The sequence below is a fragment of the Ceratina calcarata genome, unplaced genomic scaffold, assembly GCF_001652005.2.
Source record: "Ceratina calcarata isolate Rehan_Ccalc_2016 unplaced genomic scaffold, ASM165200v1 scaffold525.2, whole genome shotgun sequence".
In the NCBI taxonomy this organism is placed as follows: Eukaryota; Metazoa; Arthropoda; class Insecta; order Hymenoptera; family Apidae; genus Ceratina; species Ceratina calcarata.
The window spans coordinates 528,096-549,644 of record NW_017176396.1 but is presented as its reverse complement, the minus strand read 5'-3'; the positions used below and the strand labels follow the sequence as shown (position 1 = coordinate 549,644).

At 42.9% G+C, this 21,549-nt stretch overlaps 1 protein-coding gene across 1 annotated transcript in view; it reads right to left on the bottom strand.

The window, feature by feature from the left end:
- Positions 1-379: 379 nt before the first annotated feature.
- Positions 380-21,549, bottom strand: part of LOC108628454 (protein Wnt-1) — a 50,595-nt gene continuing 29,425 nt past the window's right edge. The window contains exons 2-7 of the mRNA XM_018030373.2: positions 9,310-9,490; positions 7,294-7,417; positions 6,632-6,789; positions 3,655-3,832; positions 2,654-2,885; positions 380-2,550 (exon numbers count right to left, since the gene is read on the bottom strand). Of these exons, the coding sequence (XP_017885862.1) occupies positions 2,349-2,550; positions 2,654-2,885; positions 3,655-3,832; positions 6,632-6,789; positions 7,294-7,417; positions 9,310-9,490 (1,075 nt within the window). The 3' untranslated portion in view covers positions 380-2,348. The remainder of the gene's footprint in view (positions 2,551-2,653; positions 2,886-3,654; positions 3,833-6,631; positions 6,790-7,293; positions 7,418-9,309; positions 9,491-21,549) is intronic.

Genomic DNA, 21,549 nt, shown 5'->3' with positions numbered 1-21,549 from the left:
TAGATCATCGTGGCTGAAATGCGACGAAACATCAGCTTTCTCACATCGCGCAATGAGATAATACAATGTAGAACATTCCCTACGTGGAAGAATTTTCCAAATAAATCCTGTTACGATGATGATGATGATGATGATGAAGATGAATAAAAATCGATAAAAGAGAATTATAAAATATTATCGAGACAGCTGCGGAAAACACAGGAGCGATCACTGTTATAAAAAAGCTCCGGTATCGTCTTCCCTTACGACGCAGCATTATCTCATGAGCCTAATTAACATCGATCGTGTACGTGGGTACGCTGTCTGTTTAAAAGACGACAGGACTGACATCGTATCATAACCGGTTTGTGAAACAAATCGTTTAGCAATCGAAACGTCATCAATTATCAATCCTGCAATTGTTTAAATAGACCACGTGCGTTTCGTGTACATGTTATATGCTTATCTATATACAGCGCGACGGTCGTGGACGTAAAATCTACAAAAACAGTAAAGAAGACAGTATGTACAGTCATTGGCAGAATTGTTCCCGAATCGAGCGATCCGAGGCGAACTGCCGGGAGCGGATACGCGTCACTTATCGCGGCCTCCTTTCGCCTATTTTTCTCCCTGCCCGCTTTTTTTCTTTTTCTTTGACCTGGACTCTCGCTTTCGTAGTCCGCCTCGCTCCTCGTAACTCGCATTGTTCGCCGCGCCGGTACGCTTCGGCCGAGATACTGCGAGACGTGTACAGTGAGCCGCGAAAGTATTTAAATGCACGTAGATAGTAATCGTAACGAGTTCAAGACGCATAGAGTCGCATAAAAATCACTCTAGCAAGTTCGTAAGCCGTCTTATATTAGCGATGATACGTACTTTATTATTCCGTACTTATTTATACGTATAATTATTCCGTAAACATGACTGTGAGATGATTTTTAGGAAGCTCCAGTTCATTTCTTTCAGCTTCCAATAATATTTTTGCTGCTCACTGTAGCTCGCTTCGTATTTAGGTGAAAACAGGGTGGTTCTACGCGCTAGAGAGCATTGGTATAGTATACAATGAGATACCTACACATCGTGGAGGTTTTTACCTCGAATATAAATAAGACTCTCGCGCCATACGCGAATGTGCGAGCACGAACAGAACAGAAAGGTTTGAGGATGAAGAGGAAAAAAAGAAAGAAGGACAGGAAAGGAAGGAATAGAGTGGTCGTCGAGTGGTCTAACGTCTCGCCTATATTACTCTATTTCGTCCGCGTGTTCAGACGCTCGTTCATCCAGATACCCGATCCCGTTCACGCGGAAGCACATGCACGCACGCTTTTTTTCTATCACTCTATCTCTCGCGTCAGCAAAAACCGTAAATTATTAACATATTGAGTTTCGCGTCGCGGTATCTGCGCGCGTACGCGTTTCGTTGCCCTCACAGTTTCGAATTAAGAATTCATCGTTGCGAACGAGAGTTTTCATTAAGTATATACCAATGAGTAATCCACTTAATATAAATCCGCTGCATTCGCGCGGACCTGGTTGCAATAAATAAATCTATACGCACAAAACTCATTATGTACATAGAAAGTACGATGCGAATCGAATTTTGTGAAGTACAATTATCATACTCGATGGGAGAGTGGAATATCCATTGGCACGTTTAATTATTTCGTTCTTCCTACATATATTACATAAAATCGTAGCATAATACGAGCAATATTACCTGTGTATAATTTATACTCTTACCTCGAGCTCGATTCCCACTAATTCTCGGATACATTCGGGAATCGGACCGATTTTCATCGCCGATCCTCAACATGTTAACATTTACATAAATAATGATGCACCTGAGAGCCAGACTAGCATAACGAGCCGCGCGGACTGCAAATTTTCATCTCGTATTATCCGGTATGCTGCGCCTCGAATGCACGTCGAGACGATTCCAGTTCTCTGACACTGGGAATCCTCCATGTTCCGTTTTTTCATTCGACTTACTCACTTGAATTCTCGATCGATTCTTCAGAGCTGTCGAAAATTATTTGAATCATCTTCCTGAAGCGCGGTGGCCTTACGAAACTCTGACTGTCAGGCACAGAATGCACTATAACGTAACGTTTCACATTTCGTAGCCTCTCGCGGCGGTTTTCTTCTACTCGACGCGCGACCGGCCGCAGTAATACAGCCGGGTCAGTCTTAATAAACGAAGAGATTAAAAAAAAAATGATGCGGGGTGGTAGATGCGCGGTCTCTACCCTGATTCCGTCGCGACCATTGGAGAACGAGGCCATCGAGAGATCTCGACGTAGAGGGTCGTGAAGCACCTTTCGATAGGCCGACCGGAATGCAAATCTTTATCATATCCTTTGTCTCCTCGCCTAATTGCACACGTGCTCCTCCCGCTTGTGCCGACACAGCTCGCACTTCACGTGACAACACCAGACGAACCGGCAGTTGCACGTTTCGGACACGTCCCGTACTCTAGTCTGGTAGCCTCGGCCGCAGCACAGCAATCGGCATCCGTCCAGACCGGGGGACGTCCGGTTGCATATCCTTCCTCTTGTCCCAGGAATACCAAGCCTGTAGTAATGAACAAGTACTTTTAGCAAACTAGGTTTCATTATTTACAATTCTGTTGAGCGTAGACGACTGCAGAATGATTAGTAGAAGGACGATAACTCACGTGATATTTTTCTCGCAGTAGTCTGGACTGTCTTCGAGGTACACTAGGTCCGTTTTGTTAGGTCGTTTGAGGTCCGGACGAGCAGGCCTCAGTCTCGCCGGTCTTCTTCCGCCACGTTGCGCCAGTCGTACCAAAGCCGCGCCCTCGTGCAACGCGGCCAGGGCAGCTCCCGCGACCCTAAACGCTGGCAGTCTTCTCCAACAGACGCGCAAGCTGCACGAACCTGACATACCTGTGATAATCATAAAATTCCGTTTAAATTGGCGCCTATAGAAAAAGGAAAGTCATTTGATTCCTCGCAAGAGATTCCTCCCTCAATTTATTTCATATTCCTATTCGTTCGTCCTCCAAGCACAGACTTCTACGTCCTTTCTAAATCATATTGAGAGAGCAACAAGAAAAGTAGATAGTTTTAAGATTGGACATCATCGTGTTCACAAGGCTAGTAAACCGAACAACGCATTCCACCATTTCACAGCGTGCTTGGAGGCTGAAACAGGTCTTGGTAGAGAGATTCCGCCCATGAACCTGTGTAAGGCAAACTCAGGAATGTTCGTGACAATTTCGCATTTCTTTTGCTAAATGCTATTTGTCGTATCCAAGCGAATCCAGTGATAAACGAATATCTTATTTCGATCCAACAGAAATTATACTTAAACGGAACGGGACTTCTGACTCTAATTTCAAGCTCGTAATACGTAATATCAGGTCGTTGAACTCGTGACATCGTCGACGACAAAATTAAAAATATGTACTTGGTGTCTTTCGATATATCAAAGTGACATGAATTTTTCGTTAAACGAGTATATTAAAATTTATTACTGATCTTTACAGCACTTTTTATCAGTGTACCGGTAATAAAAAAATGGTGTGAACAGAAGAGCGGGTGGAACATGGGAGGTCAAAGGGATCGGTGAAATCCTAAAGTCGTTAAAACGTGGAGAATGAAAAATAAGAGCGTGGACAGAGGTTCTTATCTGTAGAACGCGTTAATGGCTCACCGTGACACTTGCACACGCGTTGCATTCTCGAGCGGACCGCGCGCCTGCCAGCCTCGCTATCGTGCTTCCTCATCAGCTGGCCAGCCAGCCCTTTCGGCCCGTGCAGCACACCCTCCTTCACGGGTTCCTCGCCACCGTCCGACCACTCTCGCGAGAACTTCTCACCGAAATGGATATCCTAAATTGCACGAGAAAATAATTGTTTCCTTGAAGTATTCTGATAAAACGATGCGACTCGATTAAACGACCGTACATGTAGTTAAAAAAAGAAAATGCATCTGATCGTCGATAGAGCAATAAAACAAATATTAAACACCGTCCGTGCACTGCGTACTTCTCGTTAACTAGCGATACTCGACGCTTCGAGTACCACTCGAACCTCTGTTGACCTAGTAACGTATCTACGGAAATATGGAAATAATAATCCCCCACAGGAGACAGAAGAACGATACCATCTTAAGAACGATACGAAGAATTACAAGAAACATTCTGTCTTATGGGAAATTATGGTGAAGGGGTTCAAGAGCGGCCAATTTGGAGAAAGGATGAGAAATTGCACGGGGAAGCTAGTTGGCGTCGACATATCGACGAAAGATGCACGTTGGCAGACGATATTCGTTAACCCTGAGGTCTAGGACGCGACACAGTGTCGGCAAACATCATTATCTCGAAAATCTGTCAACCGGAGCTGGGGCCGGAGCACGGCTAGATCCCACGGGATCCGACTCGTTAAGGAATCCCGCGTCCGGAACTTGGGTAAAGGCCAGAGGCCGCACAAGTGGGCGAGCGAGTAATCCCGAAGGTAAAAGCATCGCCACTTTCCCGACACTTTCCGCTCCTCTTCCTGCCACGTGAGTTCCTCGAGAGCACGTGTATCCCTCCTTCCTTCTCTTTCTTTTTTTATTTCTTTCGTCTAGCTAGCCCGCCTTTTTTTCTCGCTACACCGGAGCGACGGTCATTTCTCTGTTGTCTTTTCTCACGCTCTCCTCTGTTCTTACTCCCCTGCTACTCTCTTCCTCGTCTCTCGCTCTCTCCTCGAGGAAAAAATTATCCCCATCGAAGGCAATAAACTCCTGTATTGCATTGGACACGATTCGTATCCGGTATATGTAATTACAGATTCGCAGCAATCGTATAAAAGAAATATTCAAATCCATGGTATGAGAGAATTTGCTTCTTCAGGCTTCGCTAATTTTTTTCTCATCTACGATTTGTCCTCAAGCTTCTTCCGTACACAACTGTTTACCCTCCACCTTACCCTCCTTTCCGCCTGCCCGTATTTATGTTCGTGTGCATCGCTCACGTGCGAGTTACGCGGCCGATATGCCCGGTCCCGGACGGCCGCGGGGACAGGAGGCGGCGGGTTGTTGCAACTTAACAAGCTTAGCCCCCTTAATCCCCTTGTAAGCTAGCAATGTCTACAAGGGGTCAGCCGTACGCATGAAATGCATCCGTTTACAGGACGAGCTTTGTCTTCGTCCCAGGGTTAAGGTTTACGTCGACCGACCCGTAGAGAGATCGAGACGACAAATTGGGGATGCCCGTGTGCGGGGCAGTGCTTCACCCCGTCCAGCGCTTAGGGGGTGGCGTCCTCCTATCTGGAGGGTCAACGGAATTCAGATTCTTATCTTTCCTTCACAATTTTTCTTGCCTTATATTTTATAAAACTTTCTAGTCGTTCTATTTCCTTTTTTCGAAGCTGTACGATAATTCTCCAATTTGTTGCACATGAAGGAGCGCCACAGTTTCCGTGGATAAAAACGATCGCAATCTTGTAGTGAAAGACGGACCAATTTAGGTAGGATAAACGCATTTTGATCGGCCCATTAACGCCGAAAGCACTCAAGATAACTCGAACCCACCCTCCGCATCATTCCCACGTTTCCCGCCCATGAACTATCAACAACGCTGATTCGGAGTTAATACACTCGGGAATGAGACAGCGTTTCCTCAACCTCAACCCTCCTAGACTAGATCAATCAATTTTCTTTAGTCACGATATTCGAAAATCTCTTCCTTAAATAAGAGAATCATTAAAACATTCCAGCAAGTAGTAAATGAAATATCTATTCGCTCATTTATAAAATCATTTTATAAAGAATGCAGACATTGTAAGAATACAAATGACCCAGTTATGATTCGTGAAATCAAAGAATTTCAAACAAATATAAAAATTATTCATCATTCATTATAAGATTGTTATTACATAATTTGTCACATGATTACTGTTATAATGACTTAATAATTTTCTATCAGTATTTAATATCAGGTGTTTTAATAAACACATGTAAGTGTTTTATGACTCATGAGATACGTTTGTTCTTAACCAGCCCTGCCGACCAGTTTCCAAGAAAAAGCTTATGCGAAGGGTTTGTCCCCTGAAACGTGTTCACGGAACGCGAAGAGAAGGATACTATTACGCGTATCTGTTCTGTACAAACCTCGACCCGGAAAGGGTGAAAATAATCGTCGTTTGTCGGCGGAATTTCATTAAGTTCCCCGCCTAGTGGTTACTGCGTTGGATTGATTTACCATCGATACGAAGCAGAAGAAAATTGATCAACGCGCGTACGGTTTCGCGTTTCCGCGAGATTAAAACCAGCCAGGGTGTTTGCACCTTTGCCTGGTTTAATTAACAGTTGCGTAACAAGAGCAATTTGATCGAATCGGAATTAATTAAGCCGCCTTTTCCTCAAGGTGAGGAAAATAGTGGAATATAAAACTTCGTAAGGAAATGTTCGTGCACTGTAATTTAAATAACAGTGCAGTCTTATTATTAATAATGCTAATAAAGTACGCTGCCATTTTTAATTATAAATGATGCATATTCATTAAACCTGTAAACTGTCTCAACTCAGAAATTAAGTTTTCTCTTCTTACTCGACGTCGAGTTTTAACGTTAAAAAAGTACAACATACCGCAATATGTTCTTTTGTCTGGGTTTAAGTAATAAGAATAAAGGAAACGGAGAAATTACCTCGCTGCATCCGCCCCATTGCCAATTATTCGGACGCCGCGTTCTGACCCGGTTGTCGCACGAGCAATCGGTGAGCTCACCCCTGGAACAGGCTCTGGTGACGCTGTAGGCAACCCCCGCCGCCGATATTGCGTACACGAACGCTGCCTCGCGACTGTCTGCAAAGATGCAACGGAATTTCTCCGTTCTAATGCAAGTTTTTCCATTTCTGCAAGCTGCTAGGGCGCTTTACTTTGATAAAACTAGCATGGACGAGTACACCTGGTCCGTCTGGGCTTTAATTAAAAATTACCTCCACTCGCATTACAGCAGGAAACTCTTTTCGTTTTTTACCCCATTCAATTTGTAGATAGTAATTTAGTTTAAAAAATAGTTACCGATAAGACTAAAAATATGACTGACATTGTTACAATATTAAAATTGACAAAGTTTTTATTCAAAGTAACGAAGTCTGTGAAGCATTATTTATCAAACACGAGCGTAAAATTGATAGAAGAATATTGCATACGATAATGCATATTTAATCTTACTATCAAAATGGAATGAAAGTTTCAGCTGACAAGCCCTCGAGACACGTTTTCGGTCTGAAACCTCCATTTCCCATTCCTCGCTCTCATCATCTTCCTAAGCTTTATTCCCATCGTGAGCGAGCTTTTACTTACTGACTAGCATCACGCCGCCGAAAACGTTGTCCGGATTTTCCGGGCTGATGGAGCAGTTCCATCTGGCCGACCGGAACTGGTGCTGACACTCCTCGATGGCCAATCTCGCGCCCGCGCTGACTGCCTGCGAGTAAAAACCGTGAAAGCCGCGAAATGGAAAGGAAAACAGCACTCCAGGGTATAACGAGCATATACATATAGGAAGCAAAACCCGAGGCCGAGAGCTCGCCTGAGCTCGTTCACATCTTAAAATATACCTCGAAATCATGGATCAAGTGAATTTCGAAATGGATTTTAAATTAATAGCCGCATTGACATTTGACTAACACAAATTTCAATTTACGACATTATCTGAACGTGCTGAATTTTTTATTCGACGTTCACGTTCGAAGGATTTAGTATAAACATCGTGAAAATTCGACATGGGGTTTGGTTTGACGTTCATCCGTTTAATCGCGTTGGAACCAATGAATATTCATGCCGGTCGAACTTTTGTCGGTGAACAGAACTTGGAAAAGCGGGGCGGTCGGCGACGTTCAAAGAGACGTATCGAGCCTCCGGTTTACCTAAGCACCGGTTCCTAGGCGAGGCTTACCCCAGCCACGACAAGATTTGTGCATTAAGCAAAGGTAAACGCGATTTTGGGCAACGACCGTTTTCATCTGTTACGTCTACCTGTAGTCGGAAACATTCTGTCCAGGAACAACTCTTTGGATTCTAACTCTTTTAGCTATCGTATACTGACGGCTAGACTGTCCATTTTATGCACTTATAAGAAAATTAATGGTGCGTGTTATGTACAAAAATTGATTGCGTATTTTAATGATAAATGAAATTCATATCTGACACACATTTCTTAAACTGATATAATAAATCATTAATTTTATGTAAAAATCCACGGTCTACCGATAACTTTATCTTATCCGAATAAGCTTGCAGAGATATGGAAATTGTTAATTATGTGAGCAGAAATAATCAAGTAAGGAAATATGCGTACAGATTTAATAATAGTAATTTAATACATCTGTATAGTAAGCGGTATTTGGTAAGAACGTGTTCCCTGCTTGTTAGCAGTTCTTTATGATAATGCGGTCGTATAAAAGTATCCTTAGAAATGCTTTTTCTCCTTTTTATTGAATTCTTGCGCTCGGTATCGGTTTTTAATGATAGTAGAATTAAATAACGCGGAGGAGAAAGTCCGAGCAAATGGTTTCTTGCTCGAGGTTTAACCTTGCGGGTTAGCATTTTTAAACGTGTTTCACTACGTAATGTTTGATTTTCTACAACTATAACTAATAAAAACCACATTCCATAGATTCTCTTCGTAATCGAAGAATTATTTCACAAACGCACGGACACAACGATAATAATTCTTTTTTTTATTAATTCTGCTAATCGTTTATTTTGAAAGAACGGCGCTCGATTCGGAATTGGCGACTTCATTTCCCTCGACCGCGGGAACAGTCTCGAAAAGGAGGTCGTGTAGGGTTCACTGAAGACCCTGACTGTCCCACAGCTCTCGAGTAAGTATTAAATATTGCACGCGGCAAACGAAAGCTACAACTCGACCGCCGCCCGCCGCGTCGCATTCCGGGAGTTCTTTAGAATCCCGCGAATTCAACCGGACATCTTCCACGGACGTTGAATTTACCCCTCGCGATCCGAGTTCATTCCTTTTTTTAACCCCGCGCCACGTGACTTGAAAGCGACACATCAACGCGATTCTCTCTTTCCCTTTTTATAGTCCGCCACTTTCTGAATAACTTATCAATCTTTTATCGGTTCAACATCTACAAGTATTTTATAATTATCATGTATTTAAGCTTGCCATAATCTCAGTCGTGATTTTCGTTTTCCAAACCGACTGGAATGCATTAGGGTTAAAAAGAAGTTCTTCTTATTGGCAGCAGCGCAAAGATCTTGCGGCACAATACGGTAAATTATAAATTGTAAAGACCCGGCGCGAGTCGAATTAGCCGTGGGCATTAATTTAAAGGTGGAGGGAGAGGTGAATACCTGGAGGACCGGCGGCGAGCGGGAGCATATCGTTTGTTGCTTCGCAGTCAGGTGCACACTCTTGCAGTTCTTTTCGGCGCTCGCAGGACCGATCACACCCGTGCCGACGATCTGCGGCTGGCCCTCGGCACCGCTCCCAAGGCTTGACCCGCTGCTGGCCCGTGGCTCCACGCCCAGATACCTGGAACAATCCCGGAAGCATCCTTATTATCCTTCCCATTGGCAAATCTTAATCCATTAACCATAAATTTATTCTTTATCAGTACGCCACCTTATAATATTGAAGCATTTTCAATTTACGTTACTCGATTTGTAACGCGTGTACTCACGCTCACACATTGTTATTTCATTTGATAAGAAGATTGCCTTGGTTGGTTTTTCAAGAAGTTTGATACGTGCAATAAGAGGCAGTTTTCGAATGAAATATTTTCACTGACCGGAGAGGAGACAGGCTCGGTAGCCTGGCTCCTACCGAGGCTGCCCAGAAAAGAAACTCTCGCCGTGACGAACCACCTATAATTAGAGCAGGTATTCGAGTGAAAATTATAGAGGGGAAAAGGACGAAGGGCAGCGGCTAGGGTAACCGATGCCCAAGAATATAAGAGGACCCACTAACTAACAGAACCGAGGAACGCTCGCAAACGCGTCGGACGGAGACGGAGCAAGTCTTAACAACCGAAGGCTCGGGACCACGAACTGGTCTGTGGACTTAACGACAGGTGAAAAAGCCAACGAATCACGGTGGCAAGAGTCGATATTTTCGCGCGTCGTCCCGGCCAGGCAATATACCTATAGGTCGCTCTTGTGCACGCAAGTGATCATTACGGTCTGTCGGCATTAAATAAATTCGATAATTGACCTGGATGATTGGACGCTCTTCTAGCGGCGACCACCCGGTTAAATTAATGGAGCTTTACGAGAAATTAAATTTGACATGGTTTCTCTGACGACGCGGGTAGCGTACGCTTTCTCCACGAACTTTGATCAACGTGGTAAGGAAATTGTACTGGAACGATGACATTAATCGTTTCACCCCGATTAAAAATAAAATAACCGTGTTATTAAAAGTACCATCGTGCGCGCTTACATTGATGATCAGATTGCAGGTTTTTATATAAAATAATACTTTGTGTCGTGAATTTAAAAAATTGATATTTCCTTTATTCTTAAAAAACAATTATATGCATTTATACGTACATTTGTATTTTATGTACATCAAATTTTTCTATAAATACATAAAACCTGATGCATGTTTCTTACTTTTAGTAAGACAGTATCTTTGATCGTAAGCAAGTTTGCATTAGAATCTAAACTTGAACCAGTGGAAGGGTTACCCTTGAAAAAGAGAAAAAGAAACTGTCAGGGGAGTTACTAATCGGCGTCGCCGGCCGAAAGAAACGGTCGCGTTATTTTCTATTATTTTTTTGAAACCCGGGTTGGGACCGGGCATAGGTAGCGCTCGTTTAGGCGGTAAATCTTAATGAGAATCAAGGGTGTGGCCTTGGCTGGCCCGGGAACGATGATTGCAACCCCGTGGGCAACGTTTCAGGTAACCCCGGGCGATCGCGTCAACTTCTACACGTACGACACACGCCGAGGGAGTGACCAATCCTCGCGCGGACGCACCTTCGAGCTTCCTTAATGCGAGTTTGAGAAGATTTTAATCTGCCCGCCAACTCGATTACTCCCAAAGCGACCGCCGCCGCGGCACGGCTATTCCGAATTACAGACACGCTCGGAGAAGATAAGTCGGCGATGCTATTAATCTCCTCGGATTACTTATCCCTTATTTCCTTCGACTCTTACGCTCTTTCACTACTCCTAATAAAACTTCGGGTATCAGTTCCTTATTTGAATAAGACTCGCGCATTTCTGTGAATGTCGTTTTATCTCTTCCGAACAAGGCAATTTCCGCGATGATATCACGTAAGTCATCTGATCAACGAGACCTGACTGGATACGTTCTTACACTCCTTTTTATAAAAATTAAGGCACTTCTAAATATTTGATAAATGTTCCAAATTACTGATTGTAAGTAAACTTGAATTGAAAACATTCTAACAATAATAAATCTTGTTCCAACGTGCGAATAATTTGTTCGAATAAAACAGATACAAGATATCATCCAGAATTTTATTTAAAGCATGATAATAACTGTTAAAGGATCCACTCATGTAAAAGAGTATAAGAATTAAAAGACATATACATTTCTCCTTGATACGACTATTTATTAGTAATATACGTGACCAATATAAATTAAATATGTACTGGCAATCGGCAATGTATTAATGCAATATGTAGCTGCAATATCTGAATGAACTAAATTTTGCAATGTTCTGAGATTTATGAACGAAGGTGTACACATGTAGCATCTATAATTATCATGAACCCACGGCTAGCACCAGTTCCCAGTAGACACTCTTTTTATCTATCCTTGACCGCGTTAGTCGATGAACCTTTAGTCGATACCTTTTCCCCATAAAGAATCGACCCGAACGAGCCGTACCCTAACCATAGCGCAGCGGGACCGTATATTGATTGCAATATCGCGCGGTTAACACGTGTTTAGGGGTAGCCAAGCATCGAAATCTGCTATTTGACCGACAGCTGAGCCTTTTCATAAACACCGATACTCTTGCCTTAAACGACGGCCTCGTGTTAATATTTCAGGACCCGGAATCTCCGTGATTTCGGGTTTTGTAACACCGCAGAAGATAACGGCGCTGGAAGGATGTCGGAGGCGCTCTTTCGGTATGGAGTGCCGTAAACCGTGACCAAACAAACCCGAAATAGCTAGAGTCGAACACTATTCCCGTTGGATCGCAAACAAATAATAAACCCTATGCTGGTACATGCGTCCCCCTGCACGAGTCTTAGAACATATCATAAAACGTACAACCGGAAGAGATATTATATGAGTACGAATGAACAAATTTAGATTTGCAATATTTCATTGAAATAATCAAAGGAAGATCTTGCATTAAATTTCATTGTTTCAGAATTATTTAATGAAAATCGTATTCTTTTATCAGAAGTACAATTTTATAGCAATTGATAATTTATTATTTATTACATTATTTATTTACTACAATCTTTCATTTTAATCTCTGGACCCTATCAGTGACTTGATACGACTATTTATTAGTAATATACGTGACCAATATAAATTAAATATGTACTGGCAATCGGCAATGTATTAATGCAATATGTAGCTGCAATATCTGAATGAACTAAATTTTGCAATGTTCTGAGATTTATGAACGAAGGTGTACACATGTAGCATCTATAATTATCATGAACCCACGGCTAGCACCAGTTCCCAGTAGACACTCTTTTTATCTATCCTTGACCGCGTTAGTCGATGAACCTTTAGTCGATACCTTTTCCCCATAAAGAATCGACCCGAACGAGCCGTACCCTAACCATAGCGCAGCGGGACCGTATATTGATTGCAATATCGCGCGGTTAACACGTGTTTAGGGGTAGCCAAGCATCGAAATCTGCTATTTGACCGACAGCTGAGCCTTTTCATAAACACCGATACTCTTGCCTTAAACGACGGCCTCGTGTTAATATTTCAGGACCCGGAATCTCCGTGATTTCGGGTTTTGTAACACCGCAGAAGATAACGGCGCTGGAAGGATGTCGGAGGCGCTCTTTCGGTATGGAGTGCCGTAAACCGTGACCAAACAAACCCGAAATAGCTAGAGTCGAACACTATTCCCGTTGGATCGCAAACAAATAATAAACCCTATGCTGGTACATGCGTCCCCCTGCACGAGTCTTAGAACATATCATAAAACGTACAACCGGAAGAGATATTATATGAGTACGAATGAACAAATTTAGATTTGCAATATTTCATTGAAATAATCAAAGGAAGAGCTTGCATTAAATTTCATTGTTTCAGAATTATTTAATGAAAATCGTATTCTTTTATCAGAAGTACAATTTTATAGCAATTGATAATTTATTATTTATTACATTATTTATTTACTACAATCTTTCATTTTAATCTCTGGACCCTATCAGTGTGTAATGTTTGCATATTATTTAGTATGCTATAAATACAACAAATTATCCAGACCAACCGCGGAATGCTGATACACTGGAACGAGTTTCCGTTTCGCGAAACCGCCGTCAAACATACGATCTCCCAAGATCCAGGTGAAACGCAGTACCCTCTAATCGAATTCCCTAGAAAGAAAACCAATTGCCCCAAAAGAACCGCAAGAGAGGCCGGCACCGCAACGCGGCTCGCAGAAACCGCAGCGCCCGATCTCGCGAAACAGACCGCACGTTTACCCGTTTACAAATTGGCCGATCCTGCCGGGAGATCGAATCACGGTCAAACGACACCGTGCAGGATGTCGCCGTCGCGCTGGACAACCACCTACGGAGTAAAAGGGGGATGAAGAAAAGGATGCGACAGCCGAGTGCACAATTCGGGATAACGTCAAAAGGGTAAGTCGAGACGATTGCGGGCGAGGAATAAAAAGGAAAGTCGAGAGATAAAAGAAGCAGGAAAGAAAAATGATACAATTGAGAGCCGCGTATTAATTGAAAAGAGATACAGACGAAAATGTCAAGAGAAGTATGTACGATCGATTGAGAGAAGAGAAAGAAGAAACGTTTCTCGTTCGAGAGGAAGTGAGCGAGCGAAGAGTTTTGAATAAAGCAAAATAGGTAGAGAGGGTTAGTTAAGTTGAACGTAGAATAATAATTCGACAAAGCGGCGGTCGGGAAAAAAGAAATCCATATTCAGATCCGATGATGTATCCGGGGCTGCTCCCTATTCAAAGGGGTTGGAGGACAGAGAGGAGAAGGAAGGAGGAAGCCGCGCGAGCGTGCACCAGGTCCCTCTCCCTTTTCCATCTATCCTTCTCTTTCTCACCCTCTCTAATTACCCCTCTCCCTCGTCCGTTCTCTACCCCTCTACTTTTTCTTATACACACACCGCGTTTTTGCCTTTATCATCGCCGGCTTCTCTCAGACTCCGCCGCGCGACCGATTATGATTATGATTACTATTATGATTATTGTTGAAGGTAGAGGTATCGCGTTGCCGTCACGGGCACGTCGGCCCGCGCTTTGTCCACGTGACAGCGATAGGGCCCATTTACGTCGGGAACACTCCGCGCCGACATTATAATGGGGGATAAATCCCCCGAAAGCCCACAATGCGTCCCGGATCGTGGTATTAGCCAGTAAGTAGGCAGATACACCGGTTCCACGTCGGCGTGTACGTGTGCGGGGTGTATAATCTTCGAGGGGGTGGTTTCATATGGCAAGCAACCGAATTAAAATGTGTAGAACACGATTTCTCTCTCCGTGTACATTTTCAAACGAATTAAATTCAAACATATTTTAAATAAAGTAGAATTATACTTCGTCATTTGGCATTGATCAAATGCAATAAATAATATAATAAGTATTAAAATAACGATGCTTAATCACGTCCAATAAAATGTATAAAATAATAATTGTTCTCCTGGTTTCAGTGTCGTATGATCAAGAACTTTTAGTCAGAGTTAGTATCCATAGAAGTTTTCAACGATAAGCAAGTAGAACCGTGAGTCATTGTAAACGCGTGTTCCCGTGGAGGAGGGTACACCGGAGCCCTTGTTCCTCTCGCAGCCAGAGCCGAAACTTTGCCTCGTCCTAATTAGTATCGATTACCGAACATCCCCCTTTCTCCGGCTGCATTATACTCGCATAACGTCCGTATCTCTCCTATCCGGAGGTCCCCCCCCCCTCGTGACTTCCACGGGGCGAGTGGCCCCCGGCTGAAGGGTAGCATAGATTGCGCGGAGAACTTCCCTGTCGAGCATGGTACTCGGATGTTCAATGGGAAACCACAAATCACGTCTTTCGACTTATTAATTTCCTAATCAGTAACGACGAGATTTGTTTCTCATCGTCACGAAATACAATGAAAATTCTTAAATCATTCCGTTACGCTAAATTCTATGAAAATCCGAAACTTAATTTTCGCTGGAAATTATATTCTTGACGTCTGTTCCGTTTAAGAAGCACTCGAACGGTTCCGAACTCGAAACCCTCACCCTCTGCCAGGAATCTGGTCAGAAACAACAATCTCGTTCTTCGTCGGAGCGCGAGTAGCAGCCGGGAAAACAGTAATCGGATCTCTTTCGAGTCAAAGACACGAAAAGCAACGAAGGCGGTGCGCGTAGACGGGAAACGCTACCGACGAGTAGGATCAGACGACGTCTGTCGTCGGGCCACTCGTAAACCGACGCTGGCAGACGAAAGGGCGGCCGTTCGTCAGGTTGTCTGGCAACGATACGTTTACGAACGACCGAGAGGAACGTGGATAAATAAGGCGGTCCCGTTTTACGAGTCTCGGCTCACGTGCCTGCTTCTCTATTTGGCCAAACGACAATTTCGATCTGCATTCCCTCAAACGGAGCCATCTTATCGCCCTCTAAATGCCTCCGGGACTGGTGGAACGACAGCTTACCGGGTCTTGTCTCGTCGCGATCAAGTCGTTCGAGTTTTAGAGCGAATGGTGATGAGAAACAGAAGCAAAGATAACCGAGGGAGGATTAGAAATACAGTAATTACTAATTCAAGTGATGATCTTATCTCGAAGTTGATGTGTTCTTCGTTTGGCTGTATGAATTATTCGCATTCTATATTATTCTTATATTTTTTACGTGGAACTGTTAGACAGGAGTGCTGAAATGTTCTTTTAAGTGCGAATTAGAGTCGAAATATGTAATGTAAGGGTTGCATGTTCGTTCTTAAGTATCGGGTACGGAACGACGCTGGATACGGAGAATTCAACGAGTGATTCGAACGTGATTCGGCGAGCAGGGTTTCCAGATATGGCCGATTCGATTCGCGGTATGTTAATTTCCTTAGAACGGTAAAAAGCCAGCTTAATGGCTTGACCGGGTAGAATCTAACAAGATATAGGCAGAGGAATTAGCGCTAACAAGATTAAAGATTTCAGAGGGAACGCACGCAGCAGCCTGAGTAGAAAATTATACCCGACGAATAGACCGATTTCGTTAAATTACGTTAAAAGCTGATACAAAACAGACAGTGTTGTCTCTTAGGAAAAAGCTTTGAATGAATGTAGAAAGGAGAATGTAATAATAATAAAAATGAAGACAGGAGAACAGTTCGTTTATACATTTTATATTGGTGTGCTTTGTGTGTCTTAATTTCCTCTTATTTTATTACGTGTTACAATTGACCAAAAGTTTGTAGCTAGTTGTTAGACATCGACTGGTTGATTTAAAAAACTTGTCGACTATTCGTGTTAATCGTTTTACATTGACCCGGTGACTGAACGTTCCACGTTCCACCAGATGTGGAAAACGATAAGACGATGTCTTCCTGGAAGCAGGGGAAAAGTTCGTAAGGAACGAAGGTGCAACGATAAGCAGCTCATATCCCGTGCGAGATAAATTTTATGACGTTAGGTGAAACCCTTTCGAGACATTGTGGACACTTACTCGGCGATAATTTTTATTATCCCAAATGATTTACGTTCAACCCATTAGGCCCGGTCTAGTGTTAAGCTATTGGTAGTTTGTGGTACGGTCCGAACGACTCTTGCTCTGGTTCGTTTTTTTACAGTCAGGAATGTGGTCACCTCCTGCCTTGTTTAGAATCGCATCTTTCTAGGACAAAGTAACTGGAAAGCCAATTAAACCGTGGCACATTATCACGAAGAGACCGACGTCAAGCCATCAGCCCCAAAGCCCTATCAGCCACCAATTTGCTTACACCCATTACACCCACGCACGAGCTCCCATGCACTCATCCATCCCTTAACAGTCGTACGCCTTTTTTTTCCTTCCCTTTTCAAACCAGCATATACACGAGCCTAACGAATCGTAAGTTGCACGCGGTAATCGATACCACTAACCGTCGTCACTCGTTATTTCCTCGTTCCAAGAACGTTTACAAGTTTCCCATTCAGCCTCTTCTTTGCCAGGGCATAAACCACGTAAACGACCGCAATTGCGCTAACGCCTTATGTCCCGATGATTAACAGACGCGAGAGTCGACGTACAAACAAAAGGCCGCAATTAACAATATTGTAAGAACGATAATTAAAGGGAGAAAGAGGGAGACGTTAACGAAGAGAGTCTCGACCGCTGCTTTCAAGAATTTCCAGAAAGATTACGCGGCAACGAGGATACGACGAGGCGGACAATAAAAAAGAAACGAGGATTACATCATCGAGTCTTGTTCGATCGGGTATACCCGGTTGGAAACGCGATGTATCGGATCTTCTCGAGGGATTGGCGAATCATTCACTGGGCTGGTTAAAACAAGGCCAATCTTAATTAGGGGATGCACCGGCGGATGTGCTCCCAAGGGACCGTCATTGTTTCGCCCTTTTTTGTCCCGTTCACCGGTGCACCGCACCAGAGAGGGAGAGAGAGAAGAATGGTCTACGAGTCTATATGTATATAAAAGGACCGACCCCATAGGATATCAAGTAGAGTACTACCGATCTTCATCGACGTTTCATAGAACATTCCTTGAATCCAACTTCATTTTTATCTGACAATCGAACGCGATTTAAGAATTGATTAAATAACGCAACATGAAATAGTCGATTTCTGTCTTAAGACGTTCGACGATGCTACATGATAAAGTCAAATTTCTTTGTTCGCTCTGTGAATAATTCTTTGAAATCGAACTTGACGTTCCAGTTGCTTCAATTTCTATGTACGATATTTCCGAGGTGAAAAACTGTTGAAACAGCGGTCGCGCGAGAGTTCCGAGTGATATGACGTTGTACGGGGCGTTAATTCATCGACTCCCCGTTTTACGCGTGAACGCTGCTCAACACCCCGAGAGAGCCTGAACCAACAAACCCACCGTGTTTTCGCGTGATTACTATACTCGAACGTCGACTCGTCGAAGTACAACGGATCGTGGCTAGAACGACACCGCCGTTTGTCGTTATTACCGATCGTCTTCATTTCCCCCCGGCAAGGGGCTGCATATAAACAATGACGGATAATTCAATTATCGATCATCGGAACACGAGACCTGGCTAAATTAAATATAACCGCGGGCGCGATTGGCAAACATCGTGCGTAACACGATATTCGCAGGGAGCCACGATGACCGGTCGAAACAATGAATTTCAACCCTTTTAGATTTCAACAGACGGCTGCCTCTATGAAAAATCACCGAACGTTGTGCAACGCTTCAATCCTTTAAAATAATCTACGCACAGATATAATTAATAATTCTGTGTGTTCGTTAATATTTGTTAAAATTAATGAAAGAGCGATACAGTTCAGTCGACGTGGTTCTACCTTTTTATTTTCGCTAGAAACAAATACGAATTACAATAAGAGAATGGTTGGTTGCCGGGACAAAAAGATTCGTAGCCAGCAACATTTTAACCAGTGATTTCATTCCAAAGGCGGCCAAAGAACAAAAGGTTTCGCTACACGCTTCATTTTCTTCACCGTACCCTCTTGCTCGTAGACACAGAGACACGCGACACATCCCCGGGCAGATTTTTCATTTCTTAAAAGCCCCTGCCTGCCTCCTGCCGCATCTCACAATCTAAATTAAAGCTATCTGGGACAACGGCAACAAAAACCTGCCGATATAACCGAGTATCAATACCGTCCTCCTTCTTTCTACCCGTTTCCTATCGAATGACTCTGACAGTCGAATGATTCCGGTGAACCGTGATCCGACTCAATGGAAATTCGTACAAGCTTTTTTTTAATACTCGACCCCCTTTGACGTCTCATAAATTATATGCTACTGTTTTCAGAGATTGCATTCTATTTACTTCTGCGTGTATTATTATTAAATATTTAAATTGCAGATTTCATACATTCGCGACGAAATTGAATGTACAGACTGTAAATTGTACAGCATGTCAAAAATTGAGAGTAAATTAGAAATTTCTACATAAATGTGTTACTCCGTAGAAAAACCTCTGCGACGATTTTGGGTGATGATATTACAATTTAGCTGATGAATGGAAAGATTCCATCTTGTCCACCCTCTCGCAGCCGGAGGGGACCGGGTGGTGCGCGAAAACAGTCGGTGTTGGTTCAGGCGTTGGTTTAGCGGCGGGTTAAGGCTCGTTCGCGCATGAAACAAGGAGTACTGCCCTGGGATCTTAACGCTCGGTTAGACAAACGTTCTCGCTGCTTGCATTAGCATATTGCGATTTGCATTTCCCTGTATTATCGGCATCCCCCTTAACCATCCACCGTCGTTTTGTTCATGCTCCATTCCCCTCTTCGTTGGATTTCGCGTATTTCGCCTAAAGCAAATAAGACAGAGGCACGCGACGATACCGAGGTAAAGGATCGATCGCTGCCGATGAAATTCGTCTATCCGTAACGCGATTCCATTCAGCTGAATCGGTTTATGGCTAATTTATGACCGTGGGGAGAATCCGACGGGGAAACCTTTCGTTACCAACGAAACAAACCAGAGCTCTTTGATTTTAGCATGGACCACGTCTATAAGTAGATCTATCAACCAATGTATTTTATTATTTCTTGTTGTGTGGCGCTCTAAAGCCAATTACAATTTCCATGTCGCTTAAAACCTTTCCAAGAAATTATGGAAAGCAATCCAAGCGTTCTCTAGAGTATAAAATGCGCTAATGTATCGTAAAAATGGCTCAATGCTGATTAGTAAATGAAAAGAAACGAATCTTAGTATTTTTATTTAAAGATCCTTGACCAGATGACCAAATTTCCAACCCTAGGAGTGGCATTTAAGATCGGAAATCGTCACCCACTTCTTGCCATAATTTAATATATCTGCTAATGTTATGAACAATTGTCTAAATCGCGGAATTACTTTTGCTCGAATAAAAGTAAAACGAATGAAAAACGAGGCGAAAGTTGGTTAGTTTGTAGAGAAAAAGAAAACGCAGGCATATTCTTCTTGTTCTCCAATAATACTCGATTATGTTTAAGTTCAATCGAGCAGTACTCATGATTTGAGGATATACTATTAGCGTCAATTTTCCTTGTCGGCATACCAATGCAACGTGAGACATAAAAGTCCATATAGTGCAAAGTCTACTCGTTTATGTCACCTATTCTAGTACATTCAAAACTAGTATGCTGTTCTGAAAGATACCCTAATTTTCTGAAACAAAATCTTGTTTCTTGTCTTAAATTGTTACAACATTAAGAAAGTAAAATGATGATGAAATAAATAATTATAAAATACGGTAATCAGTTCTCGTTCGTTTCTGTTTAAAATTATTCATGTAAATCTTTTAATAACAAATTAATACGATGGAATAAAGATTAAAATACGAGAGAAATACGATCGTAGAACAATTTCCGTGAAAAGAGCATACGACGTATTGATTTGAGAAGACTAGAACTGCGGGAAGTCTAACGGAATCCCCGAAGCAGTCGGGAGTACAAGCGCGAGATGGATTCGCAGTACGGTTTTAATATTGGCACTTATCTCGAACCCCTCCGACAAGGAAACAGTATTTTCTGGTATCTCGAGTGCCGGTTCCGTTCGCTCTCACGCGGCTCTAATCCTTCGAACCTCTCCCGTAACCACCTACTCGCGGGGAAGGATACGTACCCATTGACAGCGAGCAGACAATATGCATGCAGAGTCAGAATCGCAGACACGCGTGGTTGAACGTAATCAGCCAGAACATTGTATGATGATCAGCCAGCGAGTGTTTGTATTTCAATAGTTTCCGGGTTCCTAGTTTTATTTCAGGGCGCGACTCCGGTGTCATTGGCTCGTTGGAATCTTGTCACTGGTGGGTGGAATTTTGCGAGCCCGCCAAACATTTGTTAATCCACGCCTATTTCTAATTTGATCCACGGCCAAAGTACACCCCTGTTCATAAATCTTATTAACATACACATGCATCTAATATTGTCGGGGAATTAATCAACTAAATGAGATTTGTGATATTTTAATAGATTAAAGAAACATTGAAATTATTTTTCTTTAATTTGAAATAAAACTTGATTAAAATTATTTATGACTTATTAGGTTTGTTCTGACAATTGAAATAATGTTTGATTATTAATCTGGGATGTAAGGTTTCTTGGAAAACAATGAATGCTTCTAGTTTTGAAACTTCTGAATGGAAGTATACATATTGCGCAAAGTAAGAATTTCTCCGAAGACATAATTCTCAAGTGGATCAGGCGGAAACAACCACTGGACCACCCCGCGTATATATAAATTCGGCCTATAAATAACCCGCACGAACCTGAGTGCG